This window comes from Anopheles stephensi, chromosome X, assembly GCF_013141755.1.
Source record: "Anopheles stephensi strain Indian chromosome X, UCI_ANSTEP_V1.0, whole genome shotgun sequence".
NCBI lineage: Eukaryota > Metazoa > Arthropoda > Insecta > Diptera > Culicidae > Anopheles > Anopheles stephensi.
In genome coordinates, this window is record NC_050201.1 from 5,732,519 (window position 1) to 5,747,245 (window position 14,727).

The window sequence follows — 14,727 nt, forward strand, 5'->3', positions numbered from 1 at the left end:
CTAAATTGTAGGTTAGTTTGCTTGGCGGTGAGCATTTGCACCTGGAACATATCTGCGTTCCTTCCGGCGCATCGTACACTGGCTATAAATGGTGCGAGAGCTCGACGTAGTTGGAAAAATCCCGACCGCAGCGAACGCTAGAGCAATCAAACCGATCCGTTTTAAGACTTCGTCTAGTCTCGTCCGGAGACCTTCGTTCGATGGTCACCAAAAACGGAATCCAGGAATTTCCCTGGAGGCGATCTCCCAGTTTGCTGGCGACACCTGTCAACGCGGAATGAGCCTCACGATTTACCATTCCCACAGACCTGGCCCGTTTCGCTGGGTGCCTTACCGCCGGATAGGCGACGTTAACAAGCACTTGACACATAACGGAGCTACTATATTTGCCCTCACGGGAGGATGCATGGCATCAGTGGGGGGGGGGGGGAGGGATGGCCAGTAAACACAACAACCTGGAACCCGAAGTGACAGTACGGCGCGGTATGTCATTCGCCACCAAGGGGTTTCAGGGAGATGGAAAGCGAAAATCGTGATCCATTCTCCGTATCATCGACAGGTTCCGACTTCTTACGCCATTAACAACCGCACACGGTGATTGTTCCCGGTTGGCGTCCTGCAGAAGCGCAGTGGGTTTGTAGCTATTTTTAGGGTTTTTCTTTTCTTCTTACTATTTACGTTGCGTTGCGACGGTTCCGGCATACCGGATGTGTGAAGACATACCCGGGGACCGGCTCGTACCCTTTTATCCCATTAGCGAAATTGTCGATGAAAGATCGACGTTCATTAAAGATGCGCACGCACGCGCTTTTTTGTCCGTCCTGCTCTCACCATCTCCCTCTCTCTCTCTTTCTCGCCATCTTGAGTGGTATTTAAATGAAGTGAGATGGTAAAGATTTCGCCAACGATTGACCCATCTGAAGGGGGAGTCGTAGTTTCTGGCAGACGGGTTTTGAGAAGAAACCGAAGGTTGGAAAGGTTTGGTAGGTAAATAATGAAAGAAAGTGCCGCCATTTGCATACCGAAGCGCCCCGAGGAATGGCGTATGGACGTATTGCGGCGCGAGACTAGGGGAAGACTGCGGTGAAACCTGGAACCTTGGCGTGTTTGTACACAGCACGAGATAATTCCTCACGCTTTGGGGGTTTGTTTATTATCAGGCGCTTGTATATTTCACTTAAACTGGAAGCATCATTCCGCGAATCGATATTTTCGGTAAACCTGCACTAAACACTGTTTGTTCGCTTGGGTATCTTGCAGATATCTTGAAGAAGGGTTTAAGCACGTTTGCTGATACATCTAGCCAGAAGAATGGGTTTCATTTCGATAGATACATTTACATTAATGTGCGAACATGAACGCAGTTTTAATATGATATAACTTCCTTAACCTGTCGCTCAACTTCGCCACAAACCTCTACCAACTGTGTGAGGATCGGGTTTAAAGTGTAACAAGAACGCATCACCTGTTTATCGTTGTACGATTTTTGTTTTCACACCTCTGTCCTTTTTTTTAAAGCTTTAGGACAAGCAAGAAACAGTTTAATGATGAATGGAATGGTTAAGAAACGTAACGCGATAGACTACTGAATTCTTTTTAAAAAAATTAACAACAATCAACCATCTCCTAACGATGTCCGAACATAGAATTACCATATTTTGCTTTGAACGTGGGTTTTCTACGCGTACCCCAACTGTCAACAATTTTGTTGACACTAAGCGTGACGCTTGGTGTTGACTGCTACTACTACTCGTCGAGTGCATTTCGAGCACTTCGGTTCGTTTCGGTCGGTTGTCTCTTTCCGTGTGACGGTTTCGGCTTTTGTGCCTTTTGCTGTCTAGTTCTGGCTGTGCTACCTACTAACACTAGCACTAGTAGTTGCCCCCTTTTTTGCATCACTCACTCACTGATCCGTTGTACATTTATATACAATGCGATGGAGATAACGATTCAAAGGATGGAGCGCGTTTCTATTAATTGTCTCACTCGCTCTCTCTCTCTCTCTCTCTCTCTCTCTCTCTCTCTCAATTGTCAATTTCGGGTGAAAGCGAAACAACTTTGCACTCACTTGCGTCCGTTCGGCAAGTGAAGAAAATTGCCTTTGTCGTAATTAGTTTTACCTGCCTTCATGGTCTCCGTGTCTGTGGTTGGTGTATGTGTGGGAACAGGTTTTTGGCGCACGCTGTTTGCTATCGCAATCGAGATCTACTCAAGTACTCTAGCAGAACGAGCTACCTAGAACACTAGCCGGTAGTGTGTGTTTTGCTTTCTCTGCGCTCGGTATCCTACATTCACAGTGACTTCCTTTCGAGTCGTGTGATCGCTCTCTGGTTCAGCTGGAGCAGCAGTTGCTTGTGTCGAGTTTGGAGTGGTTGCAAGATTGGTACAGATTCTGCTTTAGCGGCGCGATTTGTAAAGCAGATTGTCCAGGTTGAGCTTGTTCTTGTTCGGCAGTGGTGCACCGTGGCCCGGCCGGCCCCAGAACGAGCTCCACGTCTCGAAGTGCTGCCGGCTCGTCTCGAACTCCATCGCCCGCACCGTTTCCACCTTCCGCTGCTTCTGGCTCATCTGATTGCACAGGTCGGTCAGGTAGCCGTCGTCGGTGCGCCGGGCCAGACTACTACGTAGCGTTGACAGTGTGTGTGTGTGAGAGCGAGTGGAAGGTGTACAATGGATGTGTGAAGAAGAAGAAAAAGAACAGATGTATGTATGAGGATTGTCAAAACAGCAGGACACACCCCTGACCAACAGTGCAGGATGTGGATCTCTACTAAGGAGAATCGTCAGGAATTCTTGCACAGTCTGAAAGTTGTTGGAGCAATTTTTGAATGCTTGATGAGTGCTTAAGAGAGTGGGGCGGGGGGTGGTGGGGATGTATGTTTGGACAGGTTGGGCAGAAGGGTGTGGTTTGATACGGCTAGACGGCTCTACTACCACTATTACCCGTTTGCGGTGTACTTATCGATCTTGGTGACGTCGGTTGTGCCGAGGCTGATGGGACGTGGTTGGGAGCGCCGTTTGGCGAGCAGTGGCACCAACTCCACGCCACCTGTTATCATACAGTTGCGCGTCGGCGGAACCCGCCCGCCATTGCGCCGCCCACCCCCCGCCCCTGCCTGTTGTTGCTGTTGTTGCTGTTGCTGCTGTTGCTGGCTTTGATTGCAGAGCCTTGGAACACGTGGTCCGGCTTGTGGCGGTGGTGGTGGTGGTGGTGGTGCCGGCAGAGCCTGCAAACCTGGTGCAGTTGCAGGTGGTGATGGGTGATACTTGATCGCATCCCGGCCCGCACCCGCACTGCCGCCCACAGCAGGGGCCTGCTCCAGGCTATTGCTGATGCACTGACAGACGCACCGTGAGCAGCAGTTGGAGAAGCGCTTCAGGAAGCGATTCTCCTCCTCCAGCTGGCGCTGCATCCTGTTCACCAGCTCCAGGTCTAGATCCTGCAGCGTCTCCTTGTTCGTCCAGCCCATCGACTTCATGAAGTTGTGGCCAACGTTCTTCGGCGGACGCCACGGTTTCCCGCCCGGGCCCGGCTTCCCCCAAGGGCCACCGTTCGGCCGGCTTGCGCCACCACCCGCTTGCGGTTGACATTCGGCCAGCTCGGAGCTGCGCGTCTTACGCGCCCGGTTTTCCTTCTCCGCCACGATCCGGTCCAGCTCTGCCCGGTACGTTTGCTTCTGGGCCGGCGACGTCTTGTACCGCAGCTCGTTATCCACGTGGTACCGGTTGGCGTCGTTAAAGCTGATGATCGGATCGTCCGTCAGGCCGGTCACGATCTGCCCGGATGCGCTACGGATCGGTGCTCCACCACCGCCCGCACCGACACCCCGCGTACGTCCCACCGACACCGGGTTCCGGAGATCCTGCGGATAATGGACACGGACAACATCAAAACGCACTCAGTACGGGAACACACTCAGGATACTTACTTGCGGAAGGATACTTACATTCTTCGTCTCCGGATACAGACCCTGCAGCTGTATGTTGCGCATGCGAATCGTATCGTTCGGTGCGCCGCCCCCCTTCCGGCCCCACGGCGAGTAACGCTCCATCACTTCCCGGTACTGGAAGAGTGGAAACTTTGTCGATGAATATTTAGTTCCTTCGGGCTAGAATCGCTGAACTTTTGGATGCAACACAACGCAACAGGAAGGAATCGCGGAGAAACGATAATAACGGGTTGTGGAAGGAGAACACGGGAGATGTGACAGCAGTTTCGGCAGGAATGTCTTTCCTTGGACGACTCAAATACCTACACAAATTCTGGCAAAACTTTCCAAGGACAATTGGGCTGTATTGTTTTAAGTGAAATACTCTTCTGCTGCAACGTTTGACATCTTGCTTGACTTCTGCCAGTATCGCACCACAAGTAGCCAACGAATGCCTTCAGCGGTCGGGAGGAAACCTAACGAAGGGTAGACAAGATGGCGGAGAATCCAAGGAAAACGGTGGAAAGCCCTTGAATGTTTCGATCTAGCAAGTTTCGTCCGTTTCCCGCATACCCGCACACTAGGAAACTTTTTGAGTGAGCGTCAAATGCTGGAAGGACACAGACACAATTGGTCCTTATCTAGTCTTTATCGGATCGATACACCTTCCGCATTGCACTGCGTGCGTTACGAGGACTAATCCAACCGAAAACCACGCTTTATTGGAAACTAAACCAAAACGACACTAATCCACCAGTGTGGATATATCTTCCGCGTAGTATACATATCCGCAATGACAAATGATTTATGTCAAATCATCATGATTACACCCGTCGATTCCTGCTCGGGACAGTAAGGTAAGGTAGGGCATGGTTTAACCCGTAAAACAGTACACAACGCCAGTTACCCTACCTTGGAAGCCCCACACAACCCCTGCCTTGCAGTAGTAGTAGGTTCATAAAACAGTAAACAAGCTCACGAAGGACGACCGACGCGTGCGAAACCCCAATGGGCATGGTCGGTTGGTTTGGCAAATGACAACCCGTCACGGATTCACCGCGTGCACGACCCATCATCTGCAAATGTGTGTCATCCCGGTATAAAATATATATACTTCGCTAAGCGCTACAAGCCCCGATGCGCTAGGCAGTTTCCCTCCACCCCTTAAGTTAGGCAAGTAATTTGTTTGTTTACCTCTAACCTGCTTTTGGACGTTATGCCCGCTTGGTGTTTGAAATCAGGCCACAAAAACCACCGCAAACTATGTTCCGGAAGGTCATTACAGAATCGAGGGAAAACGAAAATGGTGGAGTGAGCGACACGCTTGTTTGGTTGTCACGCGTTGTCGTTGTCGGATTTCGGCAGGGTAAGGGATGGAATAAATTATTTATCGAACTATATTGGGAGCCCCCCTCCAAAAAATAGAGGGTAATCAATAAACCAATCGGTTAATGTGGAATGTTCTATCCTGCTCGATAGCATCAACGGTTGTTGTTTAGCAGAAGCGTAGTAATTTGTCATCCAATTTTTTTTTTTTTTTCGGTGGAGAAACCTCATTATGTCCTTCCGTATGGAGTTGGGTGGTTGAGTGGCAGGGTAAAGGGAGGGGCGTGGAGGGGATGGTAAGCATGGGTAACTACTTTGCTTTCTTGTGTATACATTCGCTGGAAGTGTATTACTCCAACATCGACAATCTCTGCGTCTTATTAGGAGTACGAAAGCGCCTGGAAGTATGCAAAATCACTCCTTTTTTAGATCCAGGTTTTGATACGAGATACTCATACTTCCTTGGGGCGGTCTGATGGTAGAGGTGATAACCGCGCCCGTCTTCACTCGGCAGGACCAGGGTTCAAATCCCATCCAGACCGCCTCCCCGTACATATAGGGCTGACTACCTTATTACGGGTAAAATTAAGCTTAACAGAAAGCCAGAAATGGCAGGCCGAGACCTTTCGAGGTTGTAGTGCCAAGGAAGAAGAAGAAGACAGATACTTCCAGGCGCTCGCATTATTCGTAAAATCAAAACGCGAGGAAGTGACATTGCTTGTGTGCATTGTTGGCATTGATTTTGTAGTGTAACGGTGTTTAACCTTTGCTTCACACTAGTATCAGTCCAAGAGATGTAGTCTCTAGCAGCAGTAGTAGTAGGTAGTATCAGTAGGTTGAGTGGATGCGCACGGATTGCGGTTGCTTGATGTGTTATTGCTGCTGATTGCTTTTAACAGCCAAGAGAAGCCAGATTCGGTATGGACAACAAGAAACCCAAACACGCCTTGAATGGTCGCGAATAGACGAAACGGTTCAGTTACTTCCGATCGTTATTCGTCACCCTTGCAAGCCTTTCTGAAGCACCGATTAGCTTTTCCCGTGAACTGCGCCTAAATGTAGGCAAACGGTGTAGCTCGAAAGCTTGCTGCGATTTCGCCCACCTAATTTCGCTCCGATTTCGCTCCCTTTTGCACACAACAAGAAAGACACACCAACGGATCCTTACATGGGATTGCTCCTTCGCACGGGATCGCCGCTCGATCAGCTTCCGGTTTTTCCAGTCCCGCAGGCTCTCATCGGCAATGCGCTTACGCTCGAAACGCTTCAGCTCGTCGCACCAGAAGATCGGATGATCGGACGGGTTGCGTGAGGTCATGCGCGACTTTCGTTTGTGTGTGTGTGTGTGACTGTCACCCCCAAGATAACTAAAATCCTAGGCTATTCACCTTACTGGACAGTGTATTGACGATGTGAAGCTAAGATGCACATTTCTCTTCCGTTTTGCTAGTGTATGTACATACAACTGTCTGATGTGATAGACTGGTGGTCTCACACGGGTTCAGAACCTTCCGCTGACACACTGTGCCAGTTATGGAGTCACTCGCAAAGAACAAAAAAAAAAAAGGGCAAAAAGCTAAATGCGTTGCTAATCACACTGACAGGTCCTTGTGTTGCTCCCTCCTTCAAGCTGTACACGCTGCAGTTGCTTTACACCTTCTCACACACACACCACCACAGCCACTCGAAGCACACAAACAGCCCTAGGACACCTTCTTTTTTGTATCCGTTTTTTTTTCTTCTCTCCCTCGTGGGTCCGATGGAGCTTTGCACGTGTACCGATCGCACCCAGCGTCGGCCGAAAACTGGCAGCCATGCAGTACGGCCCGCACACCGGAACGGTACGCTTTCAGCTCACCGCTTTCGGCAAAACAAAACGCCGTTGTGCCGCATTTGTGCATCTGTGTCTGTCTGTCGGGTGCGGATTTGTGTGCGGTCCCTTCACGTTTGCTGGCGGCATTTGATTTACCCACTTTACCACTTGTTTGTTTTTATTTTCCGTGAAAAGCTTCGATTTGCCTACTATCAGGCGCTACGGAAGGAAGATAGTGAGTGGGAGCGAGAGAGAGAGAGAGAGCGAGCGAGAGGGAAACAAATCATCCAAATAACTGGAACTGCTAAAACATAAAACAAACCCACGTGGTGGGAAGATGGGTCCGTTTCCCCCAACCCCCCCTCCACACCAACCCCTTTTTCGCCCTGATCCTGCAACAGCTCCAAGCGCAAACTTCGATCCAACAGCAGTGAGCTTTTGCTGCTGAGTGACGCACACTGCACCTTCCCCAAAGCTGGTCCCTGCCAGCCAAAGGGAGAAGGCATTTGAATTAGAAATGTCGAGGTTGCCCTTCCGTTGTTTTTTTTTTCCTTTCTACCGCTAGAACTAGCAACTCTGAACCGAGTTACGAAAGGTAGGAACGGGCACACGCAACATAGATGTCCTAGGACAATGCGACCCCAAACGGTGGAGCAGAAGCGGGGTTTGTTTTGTTTCTATCTCGCATACTTTCCCTTGAGGATTGCCCATTCTTGCTGCGAACCAAACTTTACAACAATTCCGTTCCGCTTGCTTCCTCGCTCGTTTCGAGTGGATGAGGGAGCTACTTCAAAGGCTGTGTGTAGGTAGCATCGGTACGGTTTGGTTCAAGGAAGTGGGAATTGTATGAAGGACTACTTCAAGGATTTCTTTGCCCAGTGACACGCAACCCTTTTTTGTGCCTTGTACATTCCGGTACAGGTGAGTAGTGTCGTTCGGAACCAGGAGATTTCCAGAGAATCTGTGACATCCAGTGGTGGGTCAAGATAGTTGGAGGCCCTGAGCGGAATGGTAGTTGAGGCCCGTCTAATAGTGATATTAGTGGGAAACCACAGAATTTCCCTCGCCGATTAAACCCCCCTAACCGAGTGGTCGCTCCTTCCACTTCTTGGTTGATCCGTCTCTCTCTCACAAATACTTGTCAAATTGAAATTGAAGAAAACTGATAACATAATGAATATTCACTTACGATAGAATGATGAGCTGGATATCAATGCATCCGGCGCTACAATTTCTTCACAGGTGAGGGCTGCCACATAAGTCCTTAGTAATACCTCGGCATTCTTGGGGGTGCATGAATGTCATCTCTTCAACTCCGATTGGGACTACCACGCCTAAAATGTCTCCTCTGTCCATGTGTTGTCTAAGAGTACTGGGACAAGCATGTACACGCATCCAGCTTTGTCAGGTGGTTTGAGTGGAGAAAAGCGTACCTCAACATTTATTTTGTTGTAGGTGCTGACTGTTGATCCTAGATGGGTATTGGCGACTTCCAAGAGATACATCACCTCTGCGTAACTCAGTTGTTATGAAGGCGTCGCTGGTGGTGCCTTCATCATTTTGGTCCTCGGCTCGTTTTAACCCCGCCTTTTCGATCCTTTGGTAAACTTCTGCCACCTCAGCGTCATCAGCGTATGTCTGGATCTAGGTTGACTGATCCGAGTCTCCGATAGCCACCTGGTTGAAAAGAAGACAGACTAGTTCATCCGTCCAGCGAAAGACCTTGATGGTCGCATTGGGCCTTGAGAGTTCCATGTTGGTCATTGCCATTCTAACAAGCCTGTTGGTCATGGTCGGGATTCCAATGGACCAACTAAGCTCATTGCATGATATAGTCTCCTTTTTCCCCCCTTAAATCCTTAGTACGAATCCAAAAATGTATGGAACACCGTCAAGCAACCACAGGAAAGCGTCCTAATACTCCAGGCACTAGCGAGCTACGAGAGCCATTACAAACTGTCAAACCGAACCAAAAGACACGCGGTAACACCTCACATTACTAGACTTTTTGCTATACTTTATTTGTTCGCTTCCTCGCTTCCGTCCCCATTCCTCCCCCCCCCCCATACCATCCCTCCCCCACCAATGCTCCCTTCCCGAACCGTACACACCGCAGTGTAGCATATGTATGTATATTTATTGTATATGTATAAGTGTATATATTTATAATAATGTCCGGAAAAGATGGTTCACAAAAAAATCGGGATAGAACAATGTTCCATTATTTTACCCATCCCGTTTGCTTCTCCGGTCCATACGTTTTTTTTTTTCGCTGTGGTTTTCATTTTCTTCTTCTCTTGTCACACGCACACTCCATGCCTTCTTTTTTCTTCTCCCTTCTCTCTCTCTCTCTCTCTCTCTCTGGGTAATTTTGTTTCGCCTTGTTGTCCCCCTCTAATGTGATTTGTAAGCTGCACAGGTGGCAACAGTTTGCTTTAGTAAATATACACTCTGTCCGACTACAAGCATCCACGCCATTGATTGTTTGCTGCATCGCTTTGTTGCATGTCCGCATCGCTAAATTTCTAAAATCTCCGCATCGTTCTTTCGACTGCACGGACTTCACACGACTTCAAGGCAGTTGCTTTTTGTTTTGTTAGTGTTTTGATGTTACATGAATATACGTGGCTGTGGTTGTGTAACGATGTGTGGGGGGGCTGCTTCTTAATCTACTTCAAACTAAAGTAAAAAAAAAACTCTGCATTCAAACAAACAAACAAACATTTTCCTTCTTTCACCCTTCTTACACCGTGCGACTAATTATTCATATACATGTGTGTGTGTGTGTTTCTATTGTAGTTTAAATTTTACTACGTGTGTGTGTGTTTGAATGTGTGCGGGAGTGTCCAGCTTGCTTGGTTCAGGACATCAGTAGCTAGGGACCGTGTGTGATGTGGACACAATGTTGGCATCTTCTCCAAAGCCCCGTGTTTATGGGTGCTTTGTTTTTCTGATCCGGGTTTTAGCTATAAAATCTTTGTCTGCCTGCTTCAAAAGTTCAAGAATTCATTTCCAAGTATGAAAAACACACCTAAAGCTAGTAGAAGACTTATAACCAAACCCTTGTGTAGTCCTCGCAAAGCTGTCGAAGCTGAATGCGGAAAAAAAGGGAAAGACTTTCTTCTGCCAAGATATGCCGGTATGTGCGGTTGTGTAACTGTGTATACGTATGCCATCGCGCCTTGGCATGCCATTCCAGCAAGGCACATTAAATATTAGATACTATGTACATGTAAGGGTCCCGAAATCTTGTTCACCTTGTCTGGGGGATTAACACCTGGTTCACCATCATTTTGTTCGTGTCTCCTGCCTTCTCTGTATTTATATGTGTGTGTGTTTGTGTGCTAGTACGCTAAAGAATAAAACACAACACAGCAAGACAGGACAGGAGGGGGGGACAAAATTATAAAAGTAATTGAGCAGACTTAAAACCGATACCGATGTCCGTGTGGTTAAACGACGAAAAACGAAACAAAAATCTGTGTATGTAAATTTAGTGTGCCACTTTGCTATGGGCCAGCCTTACATACTAAAACGCACGCCCGAGACCAGTTCGTATATATATCGTACACACCCACGTGACTGGTTCTACTTTTAGCATCCTTTTAACCAATACACACATACCTATATAAAACTCATTTTCACTACCATTCGACCATTGTTGTTTGCGTGGGTACGTGTCGCTTTGCTGCTTATCTCTGTGGTTGAGCTACTACCGGTTACTATTATACTTTACTATCAACTATCAACTATCAGCTACTACCATCACCCTGTTTTTTTATTATTTTTGTTTGTAGACGCACACAACACTGTTGCAATCCTCCTGTTGTGAGCAAAGGGAGTCAACGAAAACCGGTAAAGGACAAGAGGTCTGAACAACACCACCAACACCACGGTCTAGCCCGTCTACACACACACACATACACACACACCTGGCGTTCGTTTGTTCGTTCCTCTCATTCGGGGTCGGGGTTTAAAAGGGATATTGTGTTCGATTTGTGCTAACATTTGACAGCCTGTTCAATTGTTTACAAATCTCGCATCTCGGCTTGTTCTGATGGTGAGCACGGGGCGAGACCGGGATCGTGGTGGTGCTGGTGGCCTACTACATGTTTGGCTGTGTGTCTTATGTACAGAAGAAGGGTTGTCAAACCCCCTGAGGGATGATCGCACGGTACGCTACGGATGCTAAACTGTTTCCTATTCTGCTTCTGTGGTGCTCTTCCATTGTTTTACGAAAATGTGCGGGTGTTTGTGTGTGTGTGTTAGGAGAATAAATAAAGCAAAAACCGGTAAATAGGTGTGAGTGTGTTGTTTGTGTTTTGTTTTTTTTTTTTTGGTAATGTAAACATTATGCTATAGTACGTCTTGGTTATTTTAGGATAGCTAAAACCAACTCTCTACCAGCATCTCTGCAGCTATAACCATGCTAAACTGTTGCAAGTAAATAAGAGTTATAGCAACACGCGGTCAACCTGCCATTTTGCTATTTGTGTGTATAATTATTGCTAACGTTTTTTTCCCCACACACACAACAACAACAACAATACGCTTCGAGTTTGCTTAGAGAGGTTTATGGTTAAAAAACAAATCAAAATTGCACATCGGTTACTATTGCCCCCATCACTAGAATAACTTTTCAACCGTTTTTTCGTTGTTGACAAAATAAGAAGAAACGAAGGCAAAAAACAAAACACACACACACACTACTTGAAACAAAATAAAAATTAACGAAAAATTGACTTATACGAATAAAGAAACGCGACCATGCTCGCACACCGCCGGCTTAGTCGCTACATTCATATACACCGTACACGCACACATACGAAGGGTTTGCGATCGATATAGTGGAACTTTCTGAATCGCTTAAGAGAATTTTTCAAATGGATGGTGGAATATTACTAACCTGGTTATGGTCCTTTGCAATATAAGGGAATTTTGCATACAGTAAGGGAGAAATTTGCAATACGACTGTAATGGAACTTTATCTGTCAAATCTGCTAAATGTCACCGAATTAACATTTACACCGGTTTGAAGAGTGATAATTTAGCTGGAAGTTACTTTTTCCATAATTTTTTTTAATGCTTATTGCATTTTGTTTTCTTAATTGTATACAAAATTCCCTTATATGAGCTCCACAACAGGTTTCCAATATTCTACAATCAATTAGAAGCCGCTCCCCTGGATAGAGTATGATACAAAAGTTCCATTATACAGATCGAGAAAACCCTGCAGTAGTAGCTTCGCTCACGCTCGTTAAACTTCTTGTTTTCCTACACACTATCTTTCCTTAGCTTCATCAAACAATTTTTTTTTTGTATGTTTTTGTATTAATTTTTTTTATGCTTTATGCTAACGCGTATGCTTTCCCCGTTTCCCAAGACACACACACAACAGACAAAACAAATAGACGATCCCACCAACGCCAATTTAAATCATATTTGCAACAACAAACAAACAAACACATACACAAAAACAGTTTTAAAAATGTGAACACAAACAGAAAAACAAATAATAGTTTAAGGTCCCCGAAAATCATCCCGAATGGAAAAGAGGAAAAAAAGATACGAGCCCGAGCCTTTTCTTTTTTCTTGGAGAGATTGTGCATCGCGTTTTCTCTTCTTGTGCCGTACCTGCAACTCGACTATCGTCGTAGGCTAATATTGTTAGTTCACTAACGTCTACCGTGTCGGTGTGTGTGTGCAAACTGGCGTATTGCTAAGGGAGAAAACGGGCTGCCAGAGGACGAGCGGGAGGAGGAGAGAAACGAAGTGGGGGGGGGGGGGGGGGCGTTTGGGCTGATGAAGGGCCCACATAACGGGGGAGGTACGTACTGGTCCGTTCGAGTAAAGTAAAGTAAATGTCTTTTTCTTTTCCTAACAGAAGGGTTCCAGGTTTCCCGGTGTTCGCGCCTTCGATTACTCGAAATTCCTGAGGCTGGTTATTTTGAAAACACTATTCCGCCATCTTGCGCCCCGCAGTATATGTTTTTTCTTTAGGCTTTAGAGGCTTTTATCTGTGTACGCGTGTGTGTGTGTGTGTGTGTCTTTATGTCTATGTCGACGAACGCTTGCCCCGCCGACATAGGTTTTGCTGCTTGTCGAGACGAATTTTGGAGAATGTTGGTACCGCTGGTTGCCGGCTGTTACTTCATCCGGTTGAGGACGAAATCGCCGACCACGATCAGCCCCTTCTGGTACGGTGATTCGCTAATCTGGGACGCAAGCCGGAGCGCCTCGATGCAGTGTTTGCGGGCGAGGAAGCGCGTCTGTTCGAGTCCCTGCGATTGGTGTACCAGCTCGTACGCTCGCTCAACGTCACCCGGCTCGCGGAAGCGGCGCAGTATCATTGGGTTCAGCTCGGGGAACTAAAAAACAAAAAAGCAAGCGATCAGTCACTAGAGCTCTCTCTAGGTCTGCTTTATGCGACACCTCTTACCTTCTCGCAGGCAAACAGTACCGGTGCGGTGGCAAGGCCAAGCTTCAGATCGGCCGCCGCCGGTTTGCCCATCGCTTCCGAGCTCGACACAAAGTCGAGCAGATCGTCCACGAACTGGAAGGCGAGCCCAAGGTTGCGCCCGTACTGGAAGCTAAGCTCTGCCATCTGTTCGTCCGCACCGGACAGGACCGCAACCTGGAATGGACGAGAAACCCGTTCGGGTGAGTATCCTAGCGCACGCACCAGGGCTGTCGCACTTACCGCCTTCAAGCTGTTCGCTATTAACGATGCGGTCTTCCGGTACGTCTTGGTGAAGTAGTGTGCGAAGCGCTCGTTTTCCGTTTCCTTCGAACCAAGCTGCATAAACTCGCCCTGTACCAAATCTGTTAGAACCTGGAGGAAGAAAGCAAATGGAACGTTACATAATTGTCGCAAGCAGATTGGCTGTTAATAGCATCTAGCACGGAGCGGAGGACACAAAGCTATCTCACCGGCATTGAGGTGGCCATTTTTTTTCGGAACGCGAAAAACGACACGCGTTAATTAAATAAGGTGTGCTGCTCAACCTACACATTAATGGAAAGCCCCCAGGCGCGTGTATGTGCTAATTTTCTGCACAACCCCGTTTTTGCTCGGCGTACACCCGAACGCAAGGTGTAGAATATCTGGCCCGAACTTCGAAATCTACACGGTTGGGTCTAATCAACACTAATAGAAGGTAACATAAGGTTACAAAGACAGGAGCCTACTGTCGCATACGACCGTGTTGGTGGTGGTGATGATGAACACAAGCAGGCTCATGATTCACTGCGTGCGTGTCTCGCGTGCGCGCCTATCCATCATTACAGGGGTCCCGGGTAAGATTTGTTTGTACTAGCCCCCGGACCCGGAAGAGCGTGTGAATGAGCTGTGCGTGTGTGTGTGTGTTCTATTTGAAAGCGTAGCGGATATGTGACAACTCTGCTTAAAACCCTGTGCGCGAAACTTGCGATGTTTGCATCCGTCAAACCCGCACGGTAAACATTCGCCAGAACAAAGTCTCTCGCTATTCAAAGAAGCTTTGGTCTGATGGTGCCTTTTTAATCGTACGAAACCCCAGCTACAATTGTTCGCTTTGTTTGGCAATTTTTGTGTGTGTTGTAGTTGAACCTGAATGGGACAGGTGAAGAAGGGGTAGAAAATGTATTCTAATGCTAAACGATGGCAACGCATGAATATGC

The 14,727-nt window shown here is 47.5% G+C and overlaps 2 protein-coding genes across 12 annotated transcripts in view; both read right to left on the reverse strand.

The window, feature by feature from the left end:
- Window positions 1–1,126: 1,126 nt before the first annotated feature.
- On the reverse strand, window positions 1,127–7,172 carry LOC118515953. Of its 10 annotated transcripts, none has more exons than XM_036062082.1 (4): window positions 6,424–7,172; window positions 3,930–4,079; window positions 2,944–3,863; window positions 1,127–2,617 (listed from the first exon to the last, which is right to left on the reverse strand). In XM_036062082.1, the coding sequence occupies exons 1-4, from the start codon at window positions 6,571–6,573 to the stop codon at window positions 2,398–2,400; spliced, it is 1,440 nt and encodes a 479-aa protein (XP_035917975.1). In that variant the 5' UTR covers window positions 6,574–7,172; the 3' UTR covers window positions 1,127–2,397. The 10 variants fall into 10 exon arrangements, with proteins under 10 accessions (XP_035917975.1, XP_035917974.1, XP_035917980.1 ...); XM_036062081.1 differs by having other exon boundaries at window positions 1,127–2,620; window positions 6,424–7,168; XM_036062087.1 differs by having other exon boundaries at window positions 1,127–2,620; window positions 3,930–4,064; window positions 6,644–7,167.
- A 2,014-nt stretch (window positions 7,173–9,186) lies between these two features.
- The window catches only part of LOC118516169 (decaprenyl-diphosphate synthase subunit 1-like), a 49,685-nt gene continuing 44,144 nt past the window's right edge, over window positions 9,187–14,727 (reverse strand). For both annotated transcript variants that reach the window (XM_036062107.1, XM_036062106.1), the window contains 3 exons: window positions 13,769–13,900; window positions 13,508–13,702; window positions 9,187–13,436 (listed from right to left, as the gene is read on the reverse strand). In XM_036062107.1, the coding sequence (XP_035918000.1) occupies window positions 13,215–13,436; window positions 13,508–13,702; window positions 13,769–13,900 (549 nt within the window). In that variant the 3' untranslated portion in view covers window positions 9,187–13,214. The remainder of the gene's footprint in view (window positions 13,437–13,507; window positions 13,703–13,768; window positions 13,901–14,727) is intronic.